At 43.2% G+C, this 23,572-nt stretch overlaps 1 protein-coding gene across 5 annotated transcripts in view; it reads left to right on the top strand.

Annotated features, from left to right (window-relative positions):
- The window catches only part of KCNMA1 (potassium calcium-activated channel subfamily M alpha 1), a 1,543,535-nt gene that overhangs the window by 1,327,009 nt on the left and 192,954 nt on the right, over positions 1 to 23,572 (top strand). For all 5 annotated transcript variants that reach the window (XM_078643370.1, XM_078643368.1, XM_078643365.1 and 2 more), the window contains 2 exons: positions 7,599 to 7,823; positions 15,204 to 15,396. In XM_078643370.1, coding sequence (XP_078499496.1) covers positions 7,599 to 7,823; positions 15,204 to 15,396 — 418 coding nt within the window. The remainder of the gene's footprint in view (positions 1 to 7,598; positions 7,824 to 15,203; positions 15,397 to 23,572) is intronic.

The following is a 23,572-nucleotide window of genomic DNA, read 5'->3' as shown; positions in this document are numbered from 1 at the left end:
CTTCTTGCTCTTTCCAGTCGCACCCTGGGGGGAGGAGAATTGTGATTTTTGACAGCTTTGCAATTGCTGGGAGTGTGAACCTTTATGCCTCCATCCACCTGATAAAATCAAACCTGCTTGTAGTGGTCCTGTTCACAGGTTATGGCCCTACAACGACAGCACAACAAATATGTGTCGTGAAAGCACTTCGCAAGCACGGCGAGATGAGACACAGGCCTTCTAGCACACCTTCTGCAGAATATCATTTATTTTGAGAATAGAGTTCAAAAGATGGATATGCTGCACACTGGAGGGAGGAAAGCATGTTTTCCGCTGGTGTTCACACTGACCCGGAGATTTGGATTTGTGCTGTGTTTGACTGTTGATGACTGTTTATGATGATTAGAGGCATTAGAATGAATGGGCGTCCTCTCAAGAAACATCTTTCAGGGGACATTTCTGCAGATAGTCGTTGTAGTGCGGGGTTCTGGATCCAAATACGAGTGGAGACCAAGGAAAAATTAAAGTATACTCCAAACCAAAGAATTGGTCGAAGTTGTTTGTTCTGATATTTAAGGCTCCTTGTGAACTTGTGACACTTAAAGCCCACCGGAGAAAGAATATGCAGACATATAGGTAATAGAGCTCACCAAAGTGAAGCATTGGAGTCAAAGACAGCTTCTTGAACAGTTCCAGATGGTTTGCCTGGTCTTGTACTAAACCCTCTTCTGTTTTCCCATGGTAAATTGTCTTCCTGAAGCAACAGTAGCTGACTGCGGATTGTTCAAAAAGAGAACACCATTTTTGCACTAATATTTTAACGTATCACCTCCATCCAGTCAGTGAAATTGGCAAATTTCAAGGACTGCTCGTTTTAAGATGGCTGAATTCCAGCAATAGAGTCTGTGACAGGCATACTTGCAACTCAATGCTTCCAAAATTTCTCACCAAAGAAGAGAAAGAAAAATGTTCGACCTGAGGGGGGTCAACACGCTTGTGAGATAATGTCAATTTCTCGATTGTAACCTTAGAGTGCGTATTGGAGTTATTCATAAAAGTAAATATTGTGTGTCTTTCTATATTGGGAATGCTTACTTCTACATTCCAATCATTGCTTCCTACAGAAGCATGCTCAGATTTAAGGCACTGAGGCAGGATTTACAGCTCAGAATTCCTCAGTTTAAGCTGACTTCTGCTTCTAAACTTTTCACAAAGGTGTGGGCTATGTTACAAAAAGTTTTAGGTTGTACATTATGAACTGTGCCCTTACTTGGATGATTTAAAGAGACAGGTGACTCTTGCTAGACAAGAGAATGGGGCTGTTGCCTTTTCTAGGAGTCTCCACCAATTTGGGGACTTCAATGATAGCATAAGAAGTAATGATCATTAAATGCAATCACAAGTGTTACCTTTTTTGTGAAGGGAAGGTATTTCAGATTGCCCAATCAAGATATTAATCTAGTACGGGAAAAGTCCTTTTTAGTGGGATGTACGCCTTTCATAGATTAGGGTGTGATTAGCCAATGGTCCAAGAGGGAGAGTTTGCTTCATATATATATTTTGGAGTTCAGAAATGTATTTGGTCACCTTCGTTTTGTCTCAGGTTCTGACGAGAAATGTATTTTTACCAATGGACTACACCACAATATAAAATTATTGTGTACGATGGAGACGGATGCACAATTATGGTGACTGAAGAGTATGAGAAATCCTAATATAACTGGACCTTCAAGACTTTTGATCACTCCACGCTCATCCACACCCTGGAGCCTCGAATGAGACTCACTGATAACATCCTTCACCGATTCTGTTCCTACCTATCCATCTGGAAATAGTTTGTTTATATGGACACCTCCAGGTCACAGAAGATGCGGATCACCTGCAGAGGGTTCCAGATTTCCAGGTTGTTCCTCATCTACTTTGACATCTGTGCAGAGCCCCAAGGGTAAACGTAAAGCTACAACAGCCAGATTCAACAATATACCAAGTGACCACAACTATATTAGGCAGCCCCTCTGCTTCAGACACCCAGTGCTTCAAACATTGAAGATTAATTTTGAGAACAGGGATCCCATTTGTTCTGTTTCTTGTCCTATATCATCTTCATCCACTACAAGGAGGGCCTTGGGAGCGCAATTCAGCTCACTGATAACAGCCTAAATATTCACCAGTATGCCAACAATACACAACTATATGTGAAAGTCTCCCCTGCTCCAGACATTCCATACCACAAACACTGCTTGACGGCCATCCAGTACTGAAAGTCCAACCCTTACCTGAAGCATCCCCATCAAAACAGAATACCTGCTTTTTGCCAAGAAGAATAAACAACAACTAGTTGAAACCTGGCTCAATAACATGAACCTGGATAGATTTGAACCCTAACATTCACCCAATGCTAAGTCACTTGGAATCACCCTGGACATAGTCCTCACCCTCAAGGAATACATTGCCAAGACAAACAAGATGGCACGGTATCAGTTCCCTCTGCTGAAGTAAGTGAAACCATTCCTACGAGAAAGCGACTTAGTAATTTCCATTCAAGCTTACATACCCTCACATCTATACAGTGGCACTGCCCTACTCCATGTCCTCTCTGACTTCAAACTCTTCTTCCTTAATGACATCCTGCATTCCGCATCACACCTCATCGGGCCTGAAGAAATCAGACCACATCACCCTCATCCTGATGGTACTCCAGTGGGTCTCCTTGCCATCCTGTGTCATCTTCTAAACCAACTGCATCATCTACAAGTCATCACAACTGGAACTGAATCTTGTGACTCTCGGCATACCCGGCACAAAGAGGCAAAAATGTGCAAAAAGAAAGACAAAGCAGCTGGTCTTCTCAATCTATGGGCCCTAATCTGGAATGACACCTCTGTATCCATCAGGACTGCCCCAACCCTGCTCCAATTTAGGAAACGTTTGCAGAGGCACATTTGTAAAGAACAGTACGTCATGATCTAGGACTTTCGCTCCAAGAAGCCGGCTTCCACCCCAGCCACAAGTTGTCTGCTTTGCATCGTGTACAACACTCCGCTGCCTTTTGGCTTGGCTCATCTTATATAAATAGCACACATAAATATGACCGGCAGCGAAAAATGTTGTGAGTTGTGTAGATCATAATAAAGACTACGTAGCCATTCAACTATCCAAGGTGTATATTTTTATAACTGCTAAAGGTATAGAAAAGGGACATTTATTTACACCGTGTTTGGATACTGGAGTGGGATATAAGCAACCTGAGGCAGCACAAACCCAATGCATTGGTGTGATGAGCTGCCCAAGTGCCAGTATGTGACAGAAAATGTTTTGAAAACCTTCATGAGTATTTTTAGCAGATATGGCCATTCCTACCATCTACGGTGAGCTTTGGAGTGCTTGCCTTGTGCTAGGTTTGTAAAAGGTAGAAGTAGGCAGAAAAGCGAGCTACAAGCCGGAAGAGATTGTATGGAACGATGACTATGGGAGAAAGTAGGGAGGAAAAATAACTTATAAGAGTGACATTTAAGGAAGAAGTGTAGGGTAATGGCAAAATGAGACATGAGGTGGAGTCAAAACTAAACAACCTAGGTATTCAGAAACCTAGCATTTGACAGCAGCGGGTTTGTAAGAAAAGATAGGCGCCTGTGCAATTATTTTTACTGTATAATTATTATTAAGTAGTAGTAGTAGTAGTATTTCTATACAAATTAAGCAATGGTGCAGGCACCAGAAGGTGTTACCAGAAATGATTTGTTTTTAAATGTATTGAGAAAACATTAAAATTCACAAGAGGTGAACAATTGAAATCAAAGCTTCAGCATTTAGATTCAACAGAAACACGAGGCAGGACTCCAAGGTACAGAAATGAACTGAGGTTCTGGTGGTACAAGTTGGTATACTTGGTGATTTGTGTGGTGGTTTGGCTGGCTAAATCTTCTTCGTATATCTGAAATATTGTTCTCGACAGCCTGGGATAACACCGAGGACCTAGAGACAACAAAAACTAACATCTGAGGAGCACAACACCAAAATATGTATATTTTCACCAAGATTGCAGTGCGTGTTTGACTCTTCAAATGACTTTTCAAAAAAGCAGTGTCGTGTTCGAGCACAAGTGACGCACAGAAAAATCCCTTGCAGGGCACTCTGAGTGACACCAGAGCAATTAGAGAAAGCTTTCTTCGTGTTGCTCTCGTCCCATTGACCCACGAGAACACCAAAGTGACTGAGCAAATTAAAGCAAATGAGGTGGCCCATGGAATGCGTGTCATGTACAGCCTCGAGCCCTGTCATGTGGGTCGTGTCGCGAGGCCTAATTGTGGTAGCCACTCTCGAGTTCTGATCCTGCAGCCTGTACATGATACAGTGTGATGGGGCTCCCTCGTGGAGCCCCAGCATGTCACAGTCCATAACTTCACAAGCCAGGGCCAACTTTTACTTAGTGGGGCCGAGCTGGAGGACAGGGAAAGTGATCACAATTCGTGTATGTTTTGCGTGATTGTCAAATCATCAGGCGTTCTGGCAGCTTTCTTATGTCCTGGCTTTTAAATGCTGGAGTGGGTTTGACTCAATGACCAAAACGCAAAATAGTAACTCCCAGAATGCTTAGGTTTGGAGACACAGGAAAGAAATGAACCAACTGACTTGTTCAGTGGTTGGAATGGCCCCAGTGCGTGCCTGTCTTTGGAGCAAATGGTTTAAAACAAAAAGTGTTTGCATACCAAAGACAGCTTTACTGAAATGCAGTCAAAATGTGTTGCCTGAAGTTGCCTCCATTTTGCACAGTTCCCAAAGTTTGCTGTGTTTCTCAACTTCAACTAACAATTTCTTCATTAAAAAAACCTGCAAGTGAATTTTGTAATCACAATGTTATTTTGAGGGGGAATTACCCAACAAAACTGGTGTTTTACAGAATTATTCACCCTTATATCCACTCTCATGACTTGCCGTGTTAAATCCTTGCTGACTTTGTGAAGTCCACGCGGATTGGACATTTTTAAACACTATTTCATGAAAGAGGGTAAGAAAATCCGTAGCAATTTTACAAACCTCTTGTCAGAAATGCTTTCTGTTGTACGGTTGCTATTGTTCATGCCTACGTCTTTGAGCACCACCGCTGCACCTGAAAGCCTTTGATGGAATACCTGCTGGAGCAGTAGTAATTTAGGAATAAAAGTTTGATGTGCTCAACCTAGAAAAGCTAAGATATCCTGCAACCAGGGCTTTAAGTGGGAAAGAAAAAATAGGGGTTCTATCAAAGAGGCGTGGCCGATGTAATTAAGGGCGTGGCTTAAAGCACCTAAGCTGGAAATCTGTGCTTAGCATAGTGTGCCGCCCGATTGGCATTTTGCCATTTCTGTCATTATATCCAGATATATAATACAACAAGTAGCATTACACTTGCAACAAGCCAGTACTGTTGGCTTTGTCAATGGGTGTTAGTTGTATAACATGAATAAGCAACAACCATGGATTTATAGTATAGCATATTGAAAATGCTTCCATTCTGAAATCGTGGAACTGTGAAAGAACTATAACCAGTGTCTTTGAAGTTACATCAGAGGCATTGAAGGGTGATACTGCTGCAGAGTTAAGATTTATATTTTCATCCTGAGGGCGAGGGCAAAAATGGAGAGCCCGGTAGGGACCCGTCTTAGCACCTGCTTTTTAGAACTGCCTGTGCTGAGCACTGGCAGGACCCGGCCCACTTAAAGCCCTGGCTGCAACAGAAGAAGAGTTCTTACACATGGACCATGCAACACTCTCTAAGAATTTTTAAGGCTATTTCCCTTATTTCGATAAACGGTTCTATGTCAGAATATCATAGATAAAATATTGTCTAACATAAATATTGTGTTTTAAATACTGTTTACTAAAATATTATTCCCTTTGGTATACATTTTCTCTTTCAAACACAATATTTTTGTCAGATGACATTTAGTCCACAAAATAATTATACAATACCTTAATAAACAGAATAAGCCCGTGAAATGGATTGCGCCAGTTCAGTAAAGTAAATGAGCAGACTGGTGGTTATTGAAGAAGCAGAGCAGAGTACTGGCATTTTTTCCTGGAGTGTGTGACTTTTTTAAAGTATTGCTTAGCAAATTTAAATGATACATTAATGTGGCACCATGGGTTGCTCGTACATGTCAGCTCCGAATGTTCAATCTCTATCTCATTCCTTTCATGCCTTGCCTCATTATTCTGAATCTTTTTATGCGGCCCAACTATAAAGAACAGTATGGGTGCATGTATTTAAGTGTTTTGTATAGCGTTTCCTTTCAGTATCTTTAGTGAACTCTAAGAAAATACAGGTAAAGAAATATAGGGGTATATTTAGTAGGAAATGGCGTTGCGCTGTGAGCAATTATGCAACGCTGCATCATTTAAAAAACACAGGGAAGCGGACACCTTCCTGCACATAAACAACCATTAATGACATGTTGCTCTTTCTATGTGTGCTGTGGAATGCAGCACACACTGAAAAAGAAAAAACGAGGAGAAATAAAAGTATTTCTCCTCGTTTCGCCATTCTAACGCCTGCTCTTGCATGGCAATAGTTTGGGCGCTGCCTCAGATTTACAACTCCTTGTAAATCTGCGACAGCGTCAAAAGCAATGGGTGTTGCGTGGAACGCCCACAGCAACAGCTGTTGAATGTCCCTTTCACGCTATATAAAACCTTTAAAATAAATAAATAAATAAGTGATGAGTGTAAAGGGGTCTTAATTACAAGGCGGCGTTAAGCGGCAAAACACTTTGAGCCGCAACAATTTTGAGCTGCTTTGCATTACTTTTCGTGATACAGCAACGTCGTAAACAATGCGCCACGATGCGCCATATTTACAAGGTGACGCATCAAGGCAAATGCGTCACCTTGTAAATCCCTGTGCCACATTATACATGCGTCAGGTATAATGTATGCAGGGTGGGTCTTATGAGTGTCACAGTGAAATATCTGAGATTTCACTGCAACACTTCTAGGACTCCACTTTGTCAAAACTTTACGCCTGCCTTATGGCAGACGTAAGCGTAACGCAGGGCAATGGGAATACTCCTAACCCATGCATTGCAGGAGTTGCGTCATGCTTGAGACACAACTCCAGCAACGCGTGACTTTTGCGCTGACAGATACGTCAGGATTCCTGAGGTATCTGTCATTCCTTGCGACATAGAGCCAGTGCCATACATTAAATAGGCACTTCCATCGTGTCGCAAGGAGGGCGCAGTAAGACTTTTGCATTGCTGTTTTATCGCAGATATGCCACCGTTTTCATAAATGAGGCCCACTCTGCCATCCTTAGATTCATCATCCTTTAGCAATGGAGTATTCACCTTAGGTCCAGGAGGGCCCAAACCATACTTACCTTTCAGGATATCCGAATAATATAGGTTTACAGACAGTGAGTACATCGAAAATATGGTTTTGATCTGGACCTCAGTTGGTCACCCTGTTAGCACTCTTGCATTTGACTCCTTTGAGCATTGTTAATTTCAGTGCTCGACCAGTACAATTTATTGTTCTCAATTTCTCAACTAATGGGAATTGTTTTTCAATTTTTAAATGCAACCAGTTCGTTCAACATTATGTGAGATATTCATTGCCTCCTCTTTGACCCCTTCCTACAGACACGAAGTGAAGCAGCCATGACAGTTCTGAGCGGCCACGTGGTTGTCTGTATATTCGGAGATGTGACGTCGGCCCTGATTGGCGTACGGAACCTGGTGATGCCCCTGCGAGCGAGCAACTTTCACTACCATGAGCTGAAGCCGATTGTCTTTGTGGGATCGATCGAGTACCTGAAACGCGAATGGGAAACGCTGCACAACTTCCCAAAGGTCTCCATCCTGCCGGTGAGTGCCCGCCCACATTTTGATATCCATTTTAATGGGCACTGGGGAGGACAGGCCCAGTTCTGTTTTCAGGGCCGGACTGGCTACCGGGCCCTTCTAAGTAAACAATGGAAAACCAAATGGCTTTAAAGTAAGCTTTAAAACCATTTGTTTTGCTTTCTTTATTTAGAAGCACATGCAGGTCCCCATCAACAAAATCAGCCCTCACCACAGTGAAATCGGCCCCCAGCTTGGCAGCCTACCAAAATGCCCGGTAGCCACTCCGGCCTTGTCTATTTTCGATTTGGCTTGCTATTGGCCTGCGGAGGTAGGTTGCATTTCTCCCCCTTGCTTCTTGTGAAAATACCCCCCCAGGAGACCTTATTACAAGAGATGGGCTCCTTGTCAGCCGTGTTGGGTTCCACGTCAGGAATGCATTTCCCTCGCTATCAGATACAGTAGCAGTTGTTCGCGTGTGTGCTCATGTGCCGCGCGTGAAGGCAGTTTGATGTCTGCAGTGGGGTGACAGCTTGACAGTAGTTGTTTATGACATTATTAATGCCTACGGAGCCTGAGCTGTGTTTTTATTTCTAATTAATGTTTAACTCCTCTGGGTTTGTGCGTTCTTTACCCACTGTCTATACGTCGACGGGCCCTAGAAGTATATGGTGCATTATACATGGTATGTCATTACACCGGTATAGACTTGACTGAAGGAGAAAAGCTTGGCCCTGAGGAAGCCCAGAGCTGATGCAGTTTTCCACTTGACAATTCTGCAGTAATCCACAGCCAAGGAAAAGACATATGTAGTTACTCAAAGGCTTGTTCTGTATTTTTTTGCCCTTTCACTGTAACAGTTTTTCTCCTGCCTGTTTTCCAGCATCTTCTGTGCATCTGTTTTTCGAGCCTCTCACACTGCCCTCTCCCCACGAATTATTTCAAAGTCCATTGTTTGCCCTGTTTGGTTTTATCCATATTATTATTTTCTCCTCCTGTTTCCGACGCCAAGAATCACTAGCTCTGTTTGTAGAAATAAAATACAAATAACTGTTGATTTTCTGGTCACTTGATGCACGGGTACTGCTTAAGATCACATCTCAGGTACCCTACTGGCATTCCAGAAAGTGGCCCATTCCATAGTGTGTTTTGGGTGGAAATGTGTTATACATGTGCTGGTAGCTCAACATATAACCGATCAGAAAATAACAGCCTATGGGAGCGCAGTTACTTAACAAATAGGCTACAAGACATGTCGCTTAGGTAGCTGAGGACGCATGTTATGATGTGTTAGTAACATTTGCAAAGCATACAGTCAGCCATTAGTACAGCCTCCTAGCACTGTAGGTTGTCCAGGTTTATCCATCAGTATGTCTGAGACCTCCATGATAGATTGGAGTTAACTTCATCGAGTTTATATATGTTTGGGTGTTATGTTGTAGTCAGTGTCTAGGTTAGGTGATAGTGCCTTGTTAAATGGGCTGTGGGTGTAAGAAGTGTTGCTGGAGTAAGGTGTTAAGTCTTTTGTGATTGCTTAAATGTATCTTAAGATTGCAACATGTCATACATCCTATAATTATATTGGATGTGAATGTGGTTTGGTGATGAAGTTGGGGGATAATTCCTACCATATTGTTTGACAAGGGTTGAGATTGTAGTCCTTTGTTACTTGCCATGACCAACAACCAGATAGCAAAGGCAGATACATAATAGTCGTATAAAGTTCCGACTCGGCCTACAGAAAGCGTGCCTTCACCTTCCATTGCGGTTGGCTCTCCTCCACTTACTGCTGTCAAGGGCTTCTTTGAACAGGGCCATTTTCAGAAACTCCATAAAGAGCAGTTGCTCTTGCAAGGTGAGATTTGGGGAGTTCCCAAGGAGAGAACTTGCACAGCACGTTTGAGACCTGCTTCTGTTTAATCTACTTGAAATTAGGCTGATGTAATTTGAAGGTAAGGATGGATTAGAGGCTCCTGAGAGGTGCATAGTGCCAGGTCAGTCTCTACTGGAGCCCACAACCATTAATTCAGATGTCTTATGCATGGCACAGTTGATTTGAAATTAATACTGAACTCTATCAGCAACACCTTGCTGTTCAAGAGTTGGTTTAATGTTGTACCATCTTGTTTCGGTGCATGTGTCTGCCTGATTGTGAGCCCCCTGTCACCTCTCAATGAGGAAATGTGGGATTCTTCGGATTAGTGATGCTGTGCATTCGAGCTGGTGGATGGTTTGTTGGAGGTGGGGAACCTTCAGGTGGAAAGACAATAGGGATTAGTACTCTTCACCGCCTTTTCCAGAAAATGGGTCATTACATAGCAAGAAGGGGCAGGTGAAGGTTACAAACGTACATGCATTTATTGGAGCTTATATGACACAAATTTAGCTGAAGAGCAATGGAGTGATTTACAGTAGAGGGGACTGGATGATTCCGATTGTGTACAATTGGTATGGCCCTCCTCTTCTAGCTGATGCAAAAGCTGGGAGGCGCTCAAGGTTTTTATTGTTGGTGGAGTAAGTACTCATTGAAGTGATGTGTTTTTTACCTCCTTTATGGAATCTATAATTGGTTACAATATTTTTGCAGATCAATATTTCAAAGTTCGTGGTAGAACACGGTATGTTTTTTTTACAAAGTGTGTATCCTTTGATGACTGGTTGTTTTCATTTTTTCATTTGTCAAGTCCTATTCTTCCAAGGTCATACCTTCGTGTGTGCGCTAGCCTCCTGATTTGGTGATCTTTTCATCCTGGTGAGATAGCATTATTTCTCTCTTGTTGGTGATGCAGAACTTTTAAAGATTGTGTAGACTTGTTGGGGCTTGGCGAAAAGAGTTATTACAGGGTTGGAATAAAAAGTCCAACTCTAATTAGGCCTTTAGAGAGTCAGGCAAAATAATGCACAGAACTATTCATAGACATGCATCATGGATGAGTAAGTTGCTATCCATGTCCAAATGGAAAAGAATAACAACTTGAACAGGTCGTCTAGAGTCAGCTGCACAGAAACAAGGTTGAAAGGGAGAGTTAATAGAAAGGTTCATTGCATCTTTTGGAGACCTGATTTTGAATGGTAGTTGCTGTCTATGATCAAGTCTGTAGAATTCATGTTGATGGTGAGCTGGAGAATGGATTCTGCCAAGTTTTCTAAGAGAACATTTGAAGGTTTTCAGTAATACTAGTTTTGATTTAGTTGAACATTTCACCTAATCATTGATGCAGGATTTTTTTTAGTAGGTGGCAAAGAGATGGAATTTGTTAATCCAGGGTTGAATTTAAGGTGGACGTTGGACATTGAGGAATGAAAGAGTGTAAGGCTTGTCTTGAATAGGTCAATGTTCGCTCTTGAGGAGACATACAGAAAACGTTATATGTCTTCAGCGTACTGATGGATAATGATTCCATGATCGGACAGTTGGACCCTGAGAAACTCTATAAAGAGGTTGAAGACCTCTAATGATAGAATGCACCCTTTGTGTACTTGAACAGTTACAGGTCATTGCTGAGGTCTAGAGGGTCCCATCTGAATGAATTGATGATGGTTGGACAGAAACAGAGGAAACACTAAAATGAATTTGGTGAATCCCATGCAAATCTACAGGATAAGCCTGATTTGATGGAGTTTTTGAGGAAGGCCAAAGAGAGGACAAACAGGACCAAAAGGTAGGCGTCTTCATTGACTATGGTGAGAGGGTTGGTCTTGCATTTACCATTAGTTAGTCAGTTGGCATGGTTAAGGCTGGCTCTTTTTGTTAGTGGAAGCATTTGCCTTGCTTTGCATGAACTTTGAATATACCCTGTGAAATGCAGGTATTGATTATTTTGAATAGTGGTTATTCAGCAAGGCTTTATGGATGTGGGAAGGCCGACCTCTTCATCTGTCATAACTTTAAGGAACATGAGTGTGGTGAGAGGTTAATATGAGTATTTTGAGATAGGTCCATTTCAGAATGTCACAAGAAAGGATTGGAGGGATGATGATTGTTTGATGTCAAGGCTGTGATGCCGGACCTTGTCTATTTTGTTGGAGAAGAACTGGTTGACACCAACAGCATAACCTATTTAAAATCCCTCCAGTGAAGATGAAGTGTTTTCTGTGTTTCCAACCAGGATTGCCTTTGTCTTGAGCATGTTGATTCACTAGCTCTAAATTCATTTTTTTTAATTGAGAGGCAGAGGTATTTATGCAATGTTTAACTGGTCAAATGATACACAGACAACTCACCCCACTCCCAATCAATGGCTCTTCCTACCGCCCAAGGGTTGGAGAAGAAGCCGATACTTTCGAGCAAAGAGATCCCGGGTTGCAAAAGCAGTCACAAAGAGTATGTTTAAAGAACGGCCTGTAAACTTATGACTTTTCAACCAATACATTGGCAGTGCATTTTGCAGAGAAATACATAGTGGGAATTCTAAATGCTGCTCCACATTTCTCTATAGCATTCCATCAATTGCATTTTCTGTGTATGAGGAAAATGTTTATGTAATGAGATTAGCTGTTCTTCACTGGATTTGTAGTTTTGTTCATACTCTGTTAAAAGTCTCAGAAAAGTTAAACGTGTTAACTTTTGTTTCTGGTTTCTGGTTGGTGTGCTCTTTGGCAATGTGCCAGTATTTCACATTTCTGAGCTGAAAAGTATCCTATATAAGTATAGTTTCAACATTTTAAATTATATCTCTCAGTCTACTGTCTTTATGTTCTGAAAAAAGCTGTCTTGTGTGTGCTCAACAAAGTCAAACTTGGATTATCAAAAATGCTCCTGGTTGCTTTCAGTCATTGGTTGCCCACTCGTGGGTTGAAATTTCCCAATATCATTTTTATGCTCCACATTTGTAAATGAGGGTCATTAAAAGAGGATTGTGTGGGTAGTCTGAGTTATAACCTGGCACTGGTCAAGTAATAGTGCTATGAAGGATGCATGCGCTTCTGCTGCTACCTGCACTCCGCCCTTTCCAGTGTTAATAAAGCATATATTAGCATCGAGTCTGAATTTGTGATACATAACACTGTCGCCAGGTTCTTGCTTGTGGCTCCTCTTGGTGTTTCTGCTCTAATTTGTAATTTCCAGGAACTGGGCACAGGGTGAAGGAATTGGTGGTCATGTAGTGGTTGAGCTTTGCACCTGCACTGTCAGTCTTCTGGTTGTGACTAGCATCAGACCAACTTCCATGAGAGCAGCAACATCATCACTCCTCTCTTGTACTTTTTTTTTTAATGATGTGCATTGGTTTGTGTACCCATGAAATATATGGGCTGTTGGGAATGTTGAGCTTTCATTCTGCTCTATGGCAAACACTGATGCCCCTTGGATGAGAGTTTATTACGTGAACATAAAGCTTCTACATTCCCCCCTGAATAGTCAACTTCACTGTTGCTTGCTTTGTCACCATTAAAAACTGCTGCATGGTTTACAAATCCTTAAACAACATGGGGTCCAGCTATCTGACTAAAAAGCTGGTCAGATATGTGCCACCCACAACCCTGTGGTCGAGCCACCAAGGATTCCTCCATATCCCGCGCTACAAACTAGCCTGCATGGGCGGTAAAGCATTCTCCCACCTTGCCCCGTGATACTGGAGCCAACTCCACCTCCAGTTGCGCCAATGCTCCAACTTATTGGCCTTCAGAAAGCTGCTGAAAACGGCACTGTTCTAAACTATCTCATTAGCCGGCCACTAGCAGTCACAGCGTGGAGATACCCCGATGAGGGTGATTCGGGCGCTATAGAAATCATATAAATGAAAAAATTAAATTAAATCTTGCTTTTCTACTATGATTAAACACTATATTTCACTATGCACCCTCACGTATGTTCTGCTGCTGCCACCCTTATGGCTGGGTAGGCATCCCACCACACCATAACATCAGAGACTCATGCTCATCGCTCTCCCCGTACTCCTGGTGTCCCTGGGCACTGTCTTCTCCTCATCACTGCCTCACTCCTCAGCCTTGAGACCATCACTAATGATGCTCACCACCTCCTGCTTCCTGCCCTATCACTCTTCCATTTGGCATCACCTTGTCTTTCCCCAAGTGGCTTCCTTCCTCTTATTCAGGACCCCCACTCCCCAGTTCTTTACTTCATTCTGTTTGCATTGCTATGCAGCCCCTTCACTGTTACGCGGCTGGTCTGTCATGAATGGGACCCTGGCCCCTAACCCCAGGCCTGACAACCATTTGATGTTTACTCACCTCCTTCACTCCTGCCCCTGTCGCTTACAGTCTTATTTCTCTTCCTTTACACTGTAGGCCAACCAAACCCCCTGTCCATGCTTGCCTCTTCTAGGCGCAAACATCTTGAGGTGGAGGTATTCCGTCCCTCAGCCCTTTCTTCCTCTGTCTGCATCAGTGTGCTGGTGGCTGAGACTGCAGTTAAGCTGCTGCTCCTACCGATATCCTGAACCATAATTGGAACACTCCCGCCCTGAGGTGTCCACTATACATCTGTCCGCCTGTATCATTGGGCTGCCTCTCGCTTGCGTCTCTTATCATGGTTAGAGGATTGCTCGCAGTGTCCTCCTCCAACAGTCACCACTGGTAGTCCCAGGGACCTTCACCACCCTTGAGGCCTGTGGTCTTTCTTGTTGGATTTCGGCCGCTGTGCACCTTTTCCGCCACATTTATTGCAATAGGGCAGCCTGTAACCCCTCTTCATTGGGACCTGACTTCCTTGTTCCTTTACCGCACACGGGGGTCCCCTTTTCCCTCCTTATAGAAAAACATACTCCAGCACCATGGCCGCGACCCACGTGGATCCTGCCCTCCTCAGTCTGGCTATTTCTCCCGAGGCTCCTTTCACCTACCATCAGCAGCCTAACCTCCACCCTTCCAGGGCACCCTCCACCTCAGCTTTGCTCGGACTTCCATTGGTGGCTGCCATCCCTCCAGTGTCAAGAGAACCGAATCCTCGCTCATGCGCATGCTCAGTTTAATAATAACGCAGTGGCTGTACAGGTGCAGGGTTTGGGTACCACTGTCTCGCGCCCCAGTCCTTCCTCAGTTTCTACGCATAGAGCAGGCTTGCTCCTTCCCTCATAGAGGGGCTGTCTGTTGTGGTGTGACTGTAAAATGCAATTCGCAGTTCCATAAGGTTAGCCCTTTGTTTTGAAGCTGAAGTGCACAACACGAGGGCTGGCTGCGCTGACATTCGTTTTGGGCCAGCCCAGCCGCATGCCAGAGCTCTGACATGTGGCATAGCGGGTGGTGGATGCTGCCAGCAGCACCACTCATCACTCAGATCGACAGGCCTGGTTTCTAAATGCGTTGGCACACTGTTCTACAAGCTCAATATCACGGCATTGAAAGTACACATTTTAGTAATCTCCCAGAGTTTCTTTGCTCATCTGTAATTTGTATTTCTCCTCTCCTCTTTCCTTTTTTTTTTATTTTTATCTTTTGCCAAAGGGGACGCCATTAAGCCGCGCTGATCTAAGGGCCGTCAACATCAACCTCTGTGACATGTGTGTTATTCTGTCAGCCAATCAGAATAATATTGATGATACCTCGCTGCAGGACAAGGAATGCATCTTGGCGTCACTCAACATCAAGTCTATGCAGTTTGATGACAGCATCGGGGTCTTGCAGGCTAATTCCCAAGGTAAGCACTGCCCTGTAATATGTTCCTGCCGCCCCTGCAGGGGACAGCAGCTGACAAGTGGAATGTCGCTCACTCGGGGATCCAAAGCGCCTTCCATCCGTTCACTTGACAGCCAAACTCGTTGTGAAGGGTGTTTTTTAGAAGCTTTTTTTTAGCAGCTTTCCGGATATTGAAAAGAAAAGTCGGAGAGGAGCTGGCTGGAGCCAGCAGCACAGATGATTCTTAAACTTTTCCTATAGCACATACTAAACTATTTATCCATCTGCTGTGAGACCCTCTTATCCGCAAGGCCAGTTTTCAGAGGTTCCATCTCTCAAGGGTTTGTGCAGTGCGAGTCTGAACAGCACATTGCTCCTGTCTCAAAGTGTTCCTCATTACTTGCTCTGATATCCTACCTCTGACACTCCACGCTCTTGTTTCTTTGGCCTGACACCTGCATGACTTCAAACAATACTAAACACACAAAAGATGATGGGCGAACTGCTTGTAGTTTGTCCAACCACTGGTAATCACTCTGGGTACTACTGCAACCCATCGTTTCTTTTCCCACTATTCCACCTCATTTCGGACCCAGACAAAGTTGAGTTTATGTTAAGTTTATAGATTTATATAACACAGCTTATCACCCCGTGAGAGTATCCAGGCGCTGTCCATGGGCACAAAGAGATTAAGTGATTTGTCCAGAATCACAGGATGTGGCGCCGACTCTGATGCTCAAAGCTAGATCCCTAGCTTCTGAGTTGGCAGCTCTGGCCGCTGCTTCACATCCTCTCCAAATACAACTGCGAATCAGTTTTGATCCTGCTTTGTAAGGAACAGTCAAGTCCGAACTGCCAGGCAAGGTCCCCCCTGAACAGGAACACAACCACCCCAAGACCTATTTTTGCCCATAATGGGGCTCTTCAATCAGCTGTCGCTTGGTTCCAGTGGTACAGTGAGAACCGGACCCACGTCCAGGCATACCCCTGTCGCTTAGAGTGGTACATCAAACACACAGCGGTATATATGGTTGGGTCTAATCTGAGGTGGCATGGTGGGCAAAAGAATGGGAGGTTGGAATGCCATCCCAAGCTATTGCCGGAGGTTAGACCTATTCCAAGCATTCTCGCATAACCGTTTATGTGTTTGATATAATGCACTAAGCGGCCAAGGGTATGCTCAGATATAGGTCCCTTGCTCACTGTGCCACTGAATCCAAGTTACACCTCTCTGAAGAGCCCCAAGTAGAGTGAAACCGGTCTTCGGTTGCTGGTGTTCTAGTTCAGAGCGGACCTGGCTTGGCAGTTCGGACTGAACTGTTCCTGTTGGGGTTCAGGGTGAAGACTAATTTGCATATTGCTGGGTCTACTCCAAGATGGCATGGTGAGCAAAAGAGTGATGAGTTGGAATGTGACCCCAAGTGATTGCCAGTGGAAGGACTTATTACAAGCATTCTCCCATCACCTTTTGTATGTTTTCCGGACAATACCACTCATTTGATATCACCAAAACATAACTGGAGCATCGTCTTCTGAAAAGGTCACCGTGCCCTCCCGACGCAGCCTGGTGACCGCATAATCACATAAATTCATTGTTGGCAATAGCCAGCAAGAGGTAATAATCATTTGTCACTTATAATACTTTTTAGTTTGCTTTCTGTAGCACTAGTTCTCACCTTGTGTCCTCTTGAGGGTGCTTTGTTGCAAAGTAAAATTAAATGCTGTTTCCTTCCAGACCACATAATAATGAGGTAGAAGCATAACGGGTTGAAAATGAGACCACAGGTAACACTGGCGAGGTGGCTAGGCAGAGTGAAGAAAAGTCTACCAAACTTGGTGGGTGTGGGTAGAAGCTTATTAGCTTCAGGTTCGGTCCTGTGACATCAGTAAGCAGGCAATCCAGTACATACAGCAACACAGTAGTCACTATGAATGCAAGCATGGGCAACCACAAAGTTATTAATTGATGGCTAGTTCTAGTGACTTGACTATGGTATCATGGTACTAATTTCACCACACGTGAATATTCGGTCATTCTGCCTCGTATTTCTACTAACAATCAAGGCCTCCTTTTACAGATCAGCCTTTCTGAGGGTTGTTACCTCAGTACCTCAACTTTCTTACACCTTTGTCTGTAAGCCAAGTAATGTTTGCGATATCAGGGTGAAAAGTATGTTCAAGTCAAGAGAGGACCTGCGGTTCTTTGACTGGTCCTTGCACGTCAACCTCTCCCTAAACTACTCTATAATGAAGAGTTACACCGAACAACTCCCACTGTGTATCCAATTGAATCAATCCCATGTACCACATTACTTAAGAGAAGCAATTTTCAGGCTAGTAAAGGGGTTGTTGCCCATATGTGAAGAGTTCACTGGGGTAAGAGCTTTCTGCTGAGATCTAGAGACATTTTCAGACATGGCCAAAGTGGGCTATTGTCCAGGGCCCACACCTTCCAAGAGGCCCCCTAGGAAAGTGATTTTTTTACTCTCTATTCCTTGACCATATCTGCCTGTTTCCTCTCTCTCTTTCGTTCTCCCCTACCACTATCTCTGACTCCGTCTCTTTCTACTCATTGTCATCTTAAGCTTTGGGCCCTGAGCAACACATATTTTAGTTGTTTTTGTGTGACATCATTTGAGAATGTACAACATATAATTCAAAATTGGTTGGCGGCATAAAATCACAGAAAATTAGTAATAAAAAGCTAAATTGCTCTGAACGGGTACCCCTAAATATGTCTTGCCCGGGGTTCGAAAATGCTTAAGATGACCCTGCTGAGATCTGTGTGCAAAGCTGCAGCGTTGAATTCTGGGAGGGCGAACTCAGCCTTTTATTTTCTGAAGTTGTTAAATTGAGTATCATTGCCTTGTGTAAAAGTGACAGCTGTTATATTCAGTGCTATGCGTGCCATAACTGCAGTAGCAGACTCTATGTAAAACATGGGTAGTTATTATTAGTGCATGGGGAAACTCCAAAAACAATGCTGACATTACATGTGATATCATATGTGTCATGGAATCCCGTCATGGCCTGGCCGTCCATAAGTGAGGGTGACCGTGAAGTGCACACTAACGTTAGGAGAACAACATGAGATCCTCATGTGTGGCGTCAGTGACATTGCTCAGGCCAGACCGAAACAATACAGCACCATTGCCACCTCACTTAATTTTATTATTATTTTATTTCATTTGAATTTTTTTATACAGCGCAAACGTGACCCTTGTGGGTATCAGACCGCTTTACAAGTAAATGAGCAAATCAATAAGCATAAATTCACATACAAGATAAGAGAACAGTAAACTCGTGAAACTGAATTCTGATGATCTATTCAAGAAATGTGTTCATAAATAAAAGTCTGACTTTTTTCTTAAAGGTGTTAGGGGAGGGGGTCTATCTTATTTTAGGGGGAGAGAGTTCCAGATTCTGGGTCAATGCCAGAGAAAGCTCTGTTGTAGGGTTCTTCCTCACGAAACACTGCGGCTTTAGCAGAAGGGTGCTATTGCTTCTAGAGGATCTGGAGCCTCCCGACAGTTCAAGCTTATTGGCAAGATAACTTGGGATGTTGAAGTGCAGAGCTTTGTGCGACATACGTGTAATTTTTTTGTTGAATTCTTGCTTCATAAGGGAGTCGGTTAAGGGCTTTCAAGTCAGGAGAGATGTGGTTGTACCTTTTTGATCCCATGATGATTCTTGCAGCAGAGTTAAGTGAGGCCCTTAACTGGGCTGTTGTGGATCTGGGCAGCCTGAGAGGGTAGAGTTCCCATATACCAGTCTGGGAATCAGGAGTGCTTGCTCTGCAGACTTGAAGTCGTTTTGAGGGACGAAATGTTTTAGTTACCTTAGTATGCTCATTTCGAGGCTTTGGGCAGTATGTATCATAGTTCCGTTTTGCGAATTCCAAATTGCGAATTTTAAGGAATCGCTATTTGGAATTCGCAAAATGGTATGTATGTACAAAATCGCTTTTTAATAGCGATTCCTTACCATTCCTAATTTGCGATTAGCAAATTGCTAATCGCAAATTACCCATTCATTTCTATGGGTCAGGAGGCCCATAGGGAATGAAGGGGTAATTTGCGATTAGCAATTTGCTAATCGCAAATTAGGAATAGTTTCAAGGGTGCAGGGGTGTCTCAAGAACACCCTGCTGCACCCCTGAAAAAGACATTTGGGGGCATATGGCGCACATACATGCCCTAAGGGCATGTATGGGCGTCATATGGCACCTTTGGTTTTTTGGAAAAAAGCTTTTTGAAAAGAATTCGCAACTTACCACCAACTAGAAGTTGGGGCTAATTTGCGAATCCTTAATGGCATTTTTTGAATATTTTTTGTTTGATACATTGCATTTAAGGAATCGCAAAATTTGCGATTCCTTAAGTGCGATCGCAAAATAAGGAATAGCAAATTTTGCTATTCCCTTTTTTGCATCAAACATGTTTGATACATACCATTTATCAAATTAGCATTCGCAAAGGCCGAATGCTAATTAGCTTGATACATATGGCCTCTACTCCTTTAGTGGTGGCACTAATATGCTACTGCTTATTAAGGTTTTTCTCAAGAATTATTCCTAGCGATCTTGCTCACTCAATAATTTGTGGCGTGCAATTGAATGCTGTTAGTTGCTTCATCCAATCACTAATAGTGTGAATCTGATTGGGTCAGGTGTTTAGGAGGAATTCCGTTCTTTGAGTGTTCAGTTGGAGGTGCTTGCTTGACAGCCAGTTTTGGGTATATGTTGAAAAATTCGGAATGAGGGATTGTATGTCCTCAGTGGATGAGATTTAAGTACAGTTGGATATTATCAGCGTACAGATGATAGTGAATATTAGATGACCATAGAATTTCTGTTTGTGGCGCCACAAATAGGTTGAATATAGAGGGTGAAAGAGAGGAGATTTGTGGGACCCCAAGTGTGTCCAGAGCAGTCTTAGAGAGGGATTGATTTACCATGGCTTTTGCGTTCTGTTTTGAAGAAATGAGGTGAACCTATTTTAGACACACTGATATTCCCATCCTGTGCTCTATAAATCAAGTAGGTAGTCATGATTAACTGCAACAAAGGCAGAGGAAATGTCCTAGAGGATTAGTAGGCATGATTTGTTTCAATCCAACAGTTTTAGAGTATCGTCCACTATATGTGTCAGGAGCGATTCAGTGCTATGCCCAGAGCGGAAACCTGCTTGATGCCGGTCAAAGAGATGGAATCGGTCAATGTGGTTACATAGTTGGACATGTAAATATTTTTCAAGAACCTTCGTCAGCGTCAGGATGTTGGAAATGGAGCGAAAATTGTTAACGTTGGTTGGATCAGCCATTGTTTTTTTTAAGATGGGGTGACTTGTCCGGATTTTAGGCAGTCCGGTATTTTTCCCTGTCGTAGTGAAGCATTTACAATAATAGTCCAGAGTGGGAGTATAGATGTTTGAGAAGAGGGTGGAGGGAAGTGAATCAATGAAGTGGTTTGAGGGTTTCAAGTCTTTAAGCATTTTGAGAATTGTGTTTTGCTCAATTGTTTCGAACGAACTCCGGATGCACTATTTTTGAGGTGGCGCTCTGGATGGTGCGTGGGTTCACTTATCAAGGTGGGGGAGAATCTAGTGGGTGAGGACATTGCTGTCTTGTTATCTGAAGGTTAGCATTACAATTGTCTGTCTTTTCAAGGAAGAAGGTGGCATATTCTTCATAATTCGGTAGTAGAATGGATCCTTTGTACCTGCCTAAGCTCCTGCAGCACTGATTGTCCATCTGAGATGAAGGTAACTAAAGATAGGTCGAGCACAAAATACTTAGAAAACTATCCTGCGATGAGATGGCACACAACTTTATTTTTCACTTGATGATAACATTATAGAACTGAACTCAAGTTCATAAGTTTAATGCTAATAGTAAATTACTCCTTGACGGGGAAGTTGGGAGCATAGGCTCGCCTGAAAATAGGCATCTTCTAATCAATATGAAGATTTAGCCATTTTTTTAAATGTATTTATAGTTTCTTACATAGTGCACCTTACTCCAAAGGGTCTCAGTGCGCTTTACATTAAACAGTAAAAATAAAAAGGAGCAATGTCCCAGGTGTACATCTAACTGAAAAAAACCTATAACTCTTTGTAACTTTTAAATTATAGTTAGAGATTTTGGTGGGTGAAAGATCATTTATAAGGAAAGGGAATGAATGAAGGAGAAAAACCTTCGAAGCATGTTTGTCAGTCCTTCTTGAGGTGGATATCAATAAGACAATTACACATTTAGGTGACATTTATATAGTTGCGTTTTGAGTTTTTCCCTAAAAGAATAGATATTTTTGTGATGCCTTCGGAGAGAGCTCTACGATGGGAAAATCCTAATGAATGACTTTGAATCAGACTGGTAACTTTATTGCCCAGTGAATATGATGTGAGTTTAAAGTTGGAGTCCTGCTTTGATCCTTAGTGGGCTCAGTTTGCTGTGAGTTAATCTTTTTTCGAGGTCCTGTGAATTGAGAGTTGCCACATTTGCACTTTAGACTCTCAAGGAAGCTGAGACCTTTGAGACAACACAGCGCACAAAGAAAGTTGTATCTTCTTATGTATAACTGAAGGCTTATCACCTTTTCACTTCCCCTCAGACACTAGAATGGACCTGTAAATTTTTCCTGCAACAGTTCCCGTGTGCCGATAGGTGGCGCCCTAGGACTCTGTGGCAGCTTCATCCCACCTTAGGAAGTGATGTGCCGGAGCAGTATATCTAGGGGCCACGCCTTTGTACTGATGTCTGTTTCTTTTTATTTGCACGCCCATTGACACGGATATGGCGTTCTGCTCACGAACAAGTTGTCAGTGTTCACTGACTCCCCAATATCTTTTACAAACAAGAGTGTGCTTATGAAAATGCTCCCTATGAAGACTAGGCACTTTAAACCATGCTGCTCCTGCAGGAAACAGTTGTTGATCACTGATCTACTGAAGGTCTTCCTTGGGTGCTTAGATTCCAAGAATGACGAGAAGTCCTGCAGTAAGTGCTCCCTAAATAGCCCAAAGGCTTACAGGAAGCGTGAAGCAAAGCTGTAGGTCTCTGAACACATGAAACAAGGTAGGTCATGTTCGAATTTCCAGTCCTACTCCAGGTCCAAGTCTCAGTGGTGGTCAACATTTCTGTCCTCGGGTGAGGTCACAATGACATTAAAAAACTTTGGTGCAAGCACAACATTTTTTAAGTAGGAGCCACCCTCCCCTGCCTATCCTGCCCCAGTGGATGGTCACGAAGATGATATTCTAACAACCATACTCAGATCTTTTTCCACCGTTGGAGCCAATGTCTCCAAATTTCATAGGCCATTGTCAGCTCTGCAGCAGATTGAGGCCTTCAAGGAGGTAATGCTGTAGTTTTTTGGGATGCTTCTGGGTGCCACTGAAACACCTTTGGGCCCCACAGATCCGCTGAGGGGTCCAGTTGAACTGCCACCAGCGGGGCCCTCCGTGCAGTGTTCTGACACTGACTGATGGTGCTGTGACCAACTATGATTCCTTGACTGTGCAGGCTGAACCTCTACACCTTTTCTAAGGGCCACACCAGTTCAGGCTGGTTCGGTGTTGACCTCAGTCCAGATGTGCTGTTTCCAGATCGGATCCTGTAGGAAACTCATCTGTTTTGCCCTGAGCACCCCCACTGTTTGACTGATACTTGTGATTACTGACTCTGAAAGTGTCCTAGGCTCTGCTACCCAGACCTAGGGCCAGTGCTCTGTACTTAAAAGGAATATGGTAATTGGCATAATTCTAATTGGCCAAGCCAACCTACCAATAAGTCCCTAGTATATGGTAAGGCATGTAGGTTTAGAGACCCAAGTGGACTTAATGTACTTATGTGTGCACTGCTGTGGAGTCTGGTGTCATTTTAAAGCCAGGTCTGCTCTGTAGGCTGGTTTTAAAATACAACTATTTGACTTTGAAATTAAAAGTACTTCCAAGTCCAAAACTACCTTTTTATTACATATGCATCACCCCTAAGGTCTACCCTAGGTGACCCAAGGGTAGGGTGCATTGGTAATAAAGCAGACACAACACAAAATGTGTTATATATGCCCTGGTAGGGAAAAACAGCCAAAGTCATGTTTACCTAGTGTAGTGCTGCTAGCCCTATACGCTAACACGGGAAGGCTTTATTATACTTTAATAAAGTCTAACTTTTAACTGGAGTTAGCTAGCAATATGATT

Source organism: Lissotriton helveticus, chromosome 5_1 (genome assembly GCF_964261635.1).
Source record: "Lissotriton helveticus chromosome 5_1, aLisHel1.1, whole genome shotgun sequence".
Classification (NCBI taxonomy): domain Eukaryota; kingdom Metazoa; phylum Chordata; class Amphibia; order Caudata; family Salamandridae; genus Lissotriton; species Lissotriton helveticus.
The sequence above is the reverse complement of the archived record's forward strand: the minus strand, read 5'-3'. Positions and strand labels throughout refer to the sequence as shown.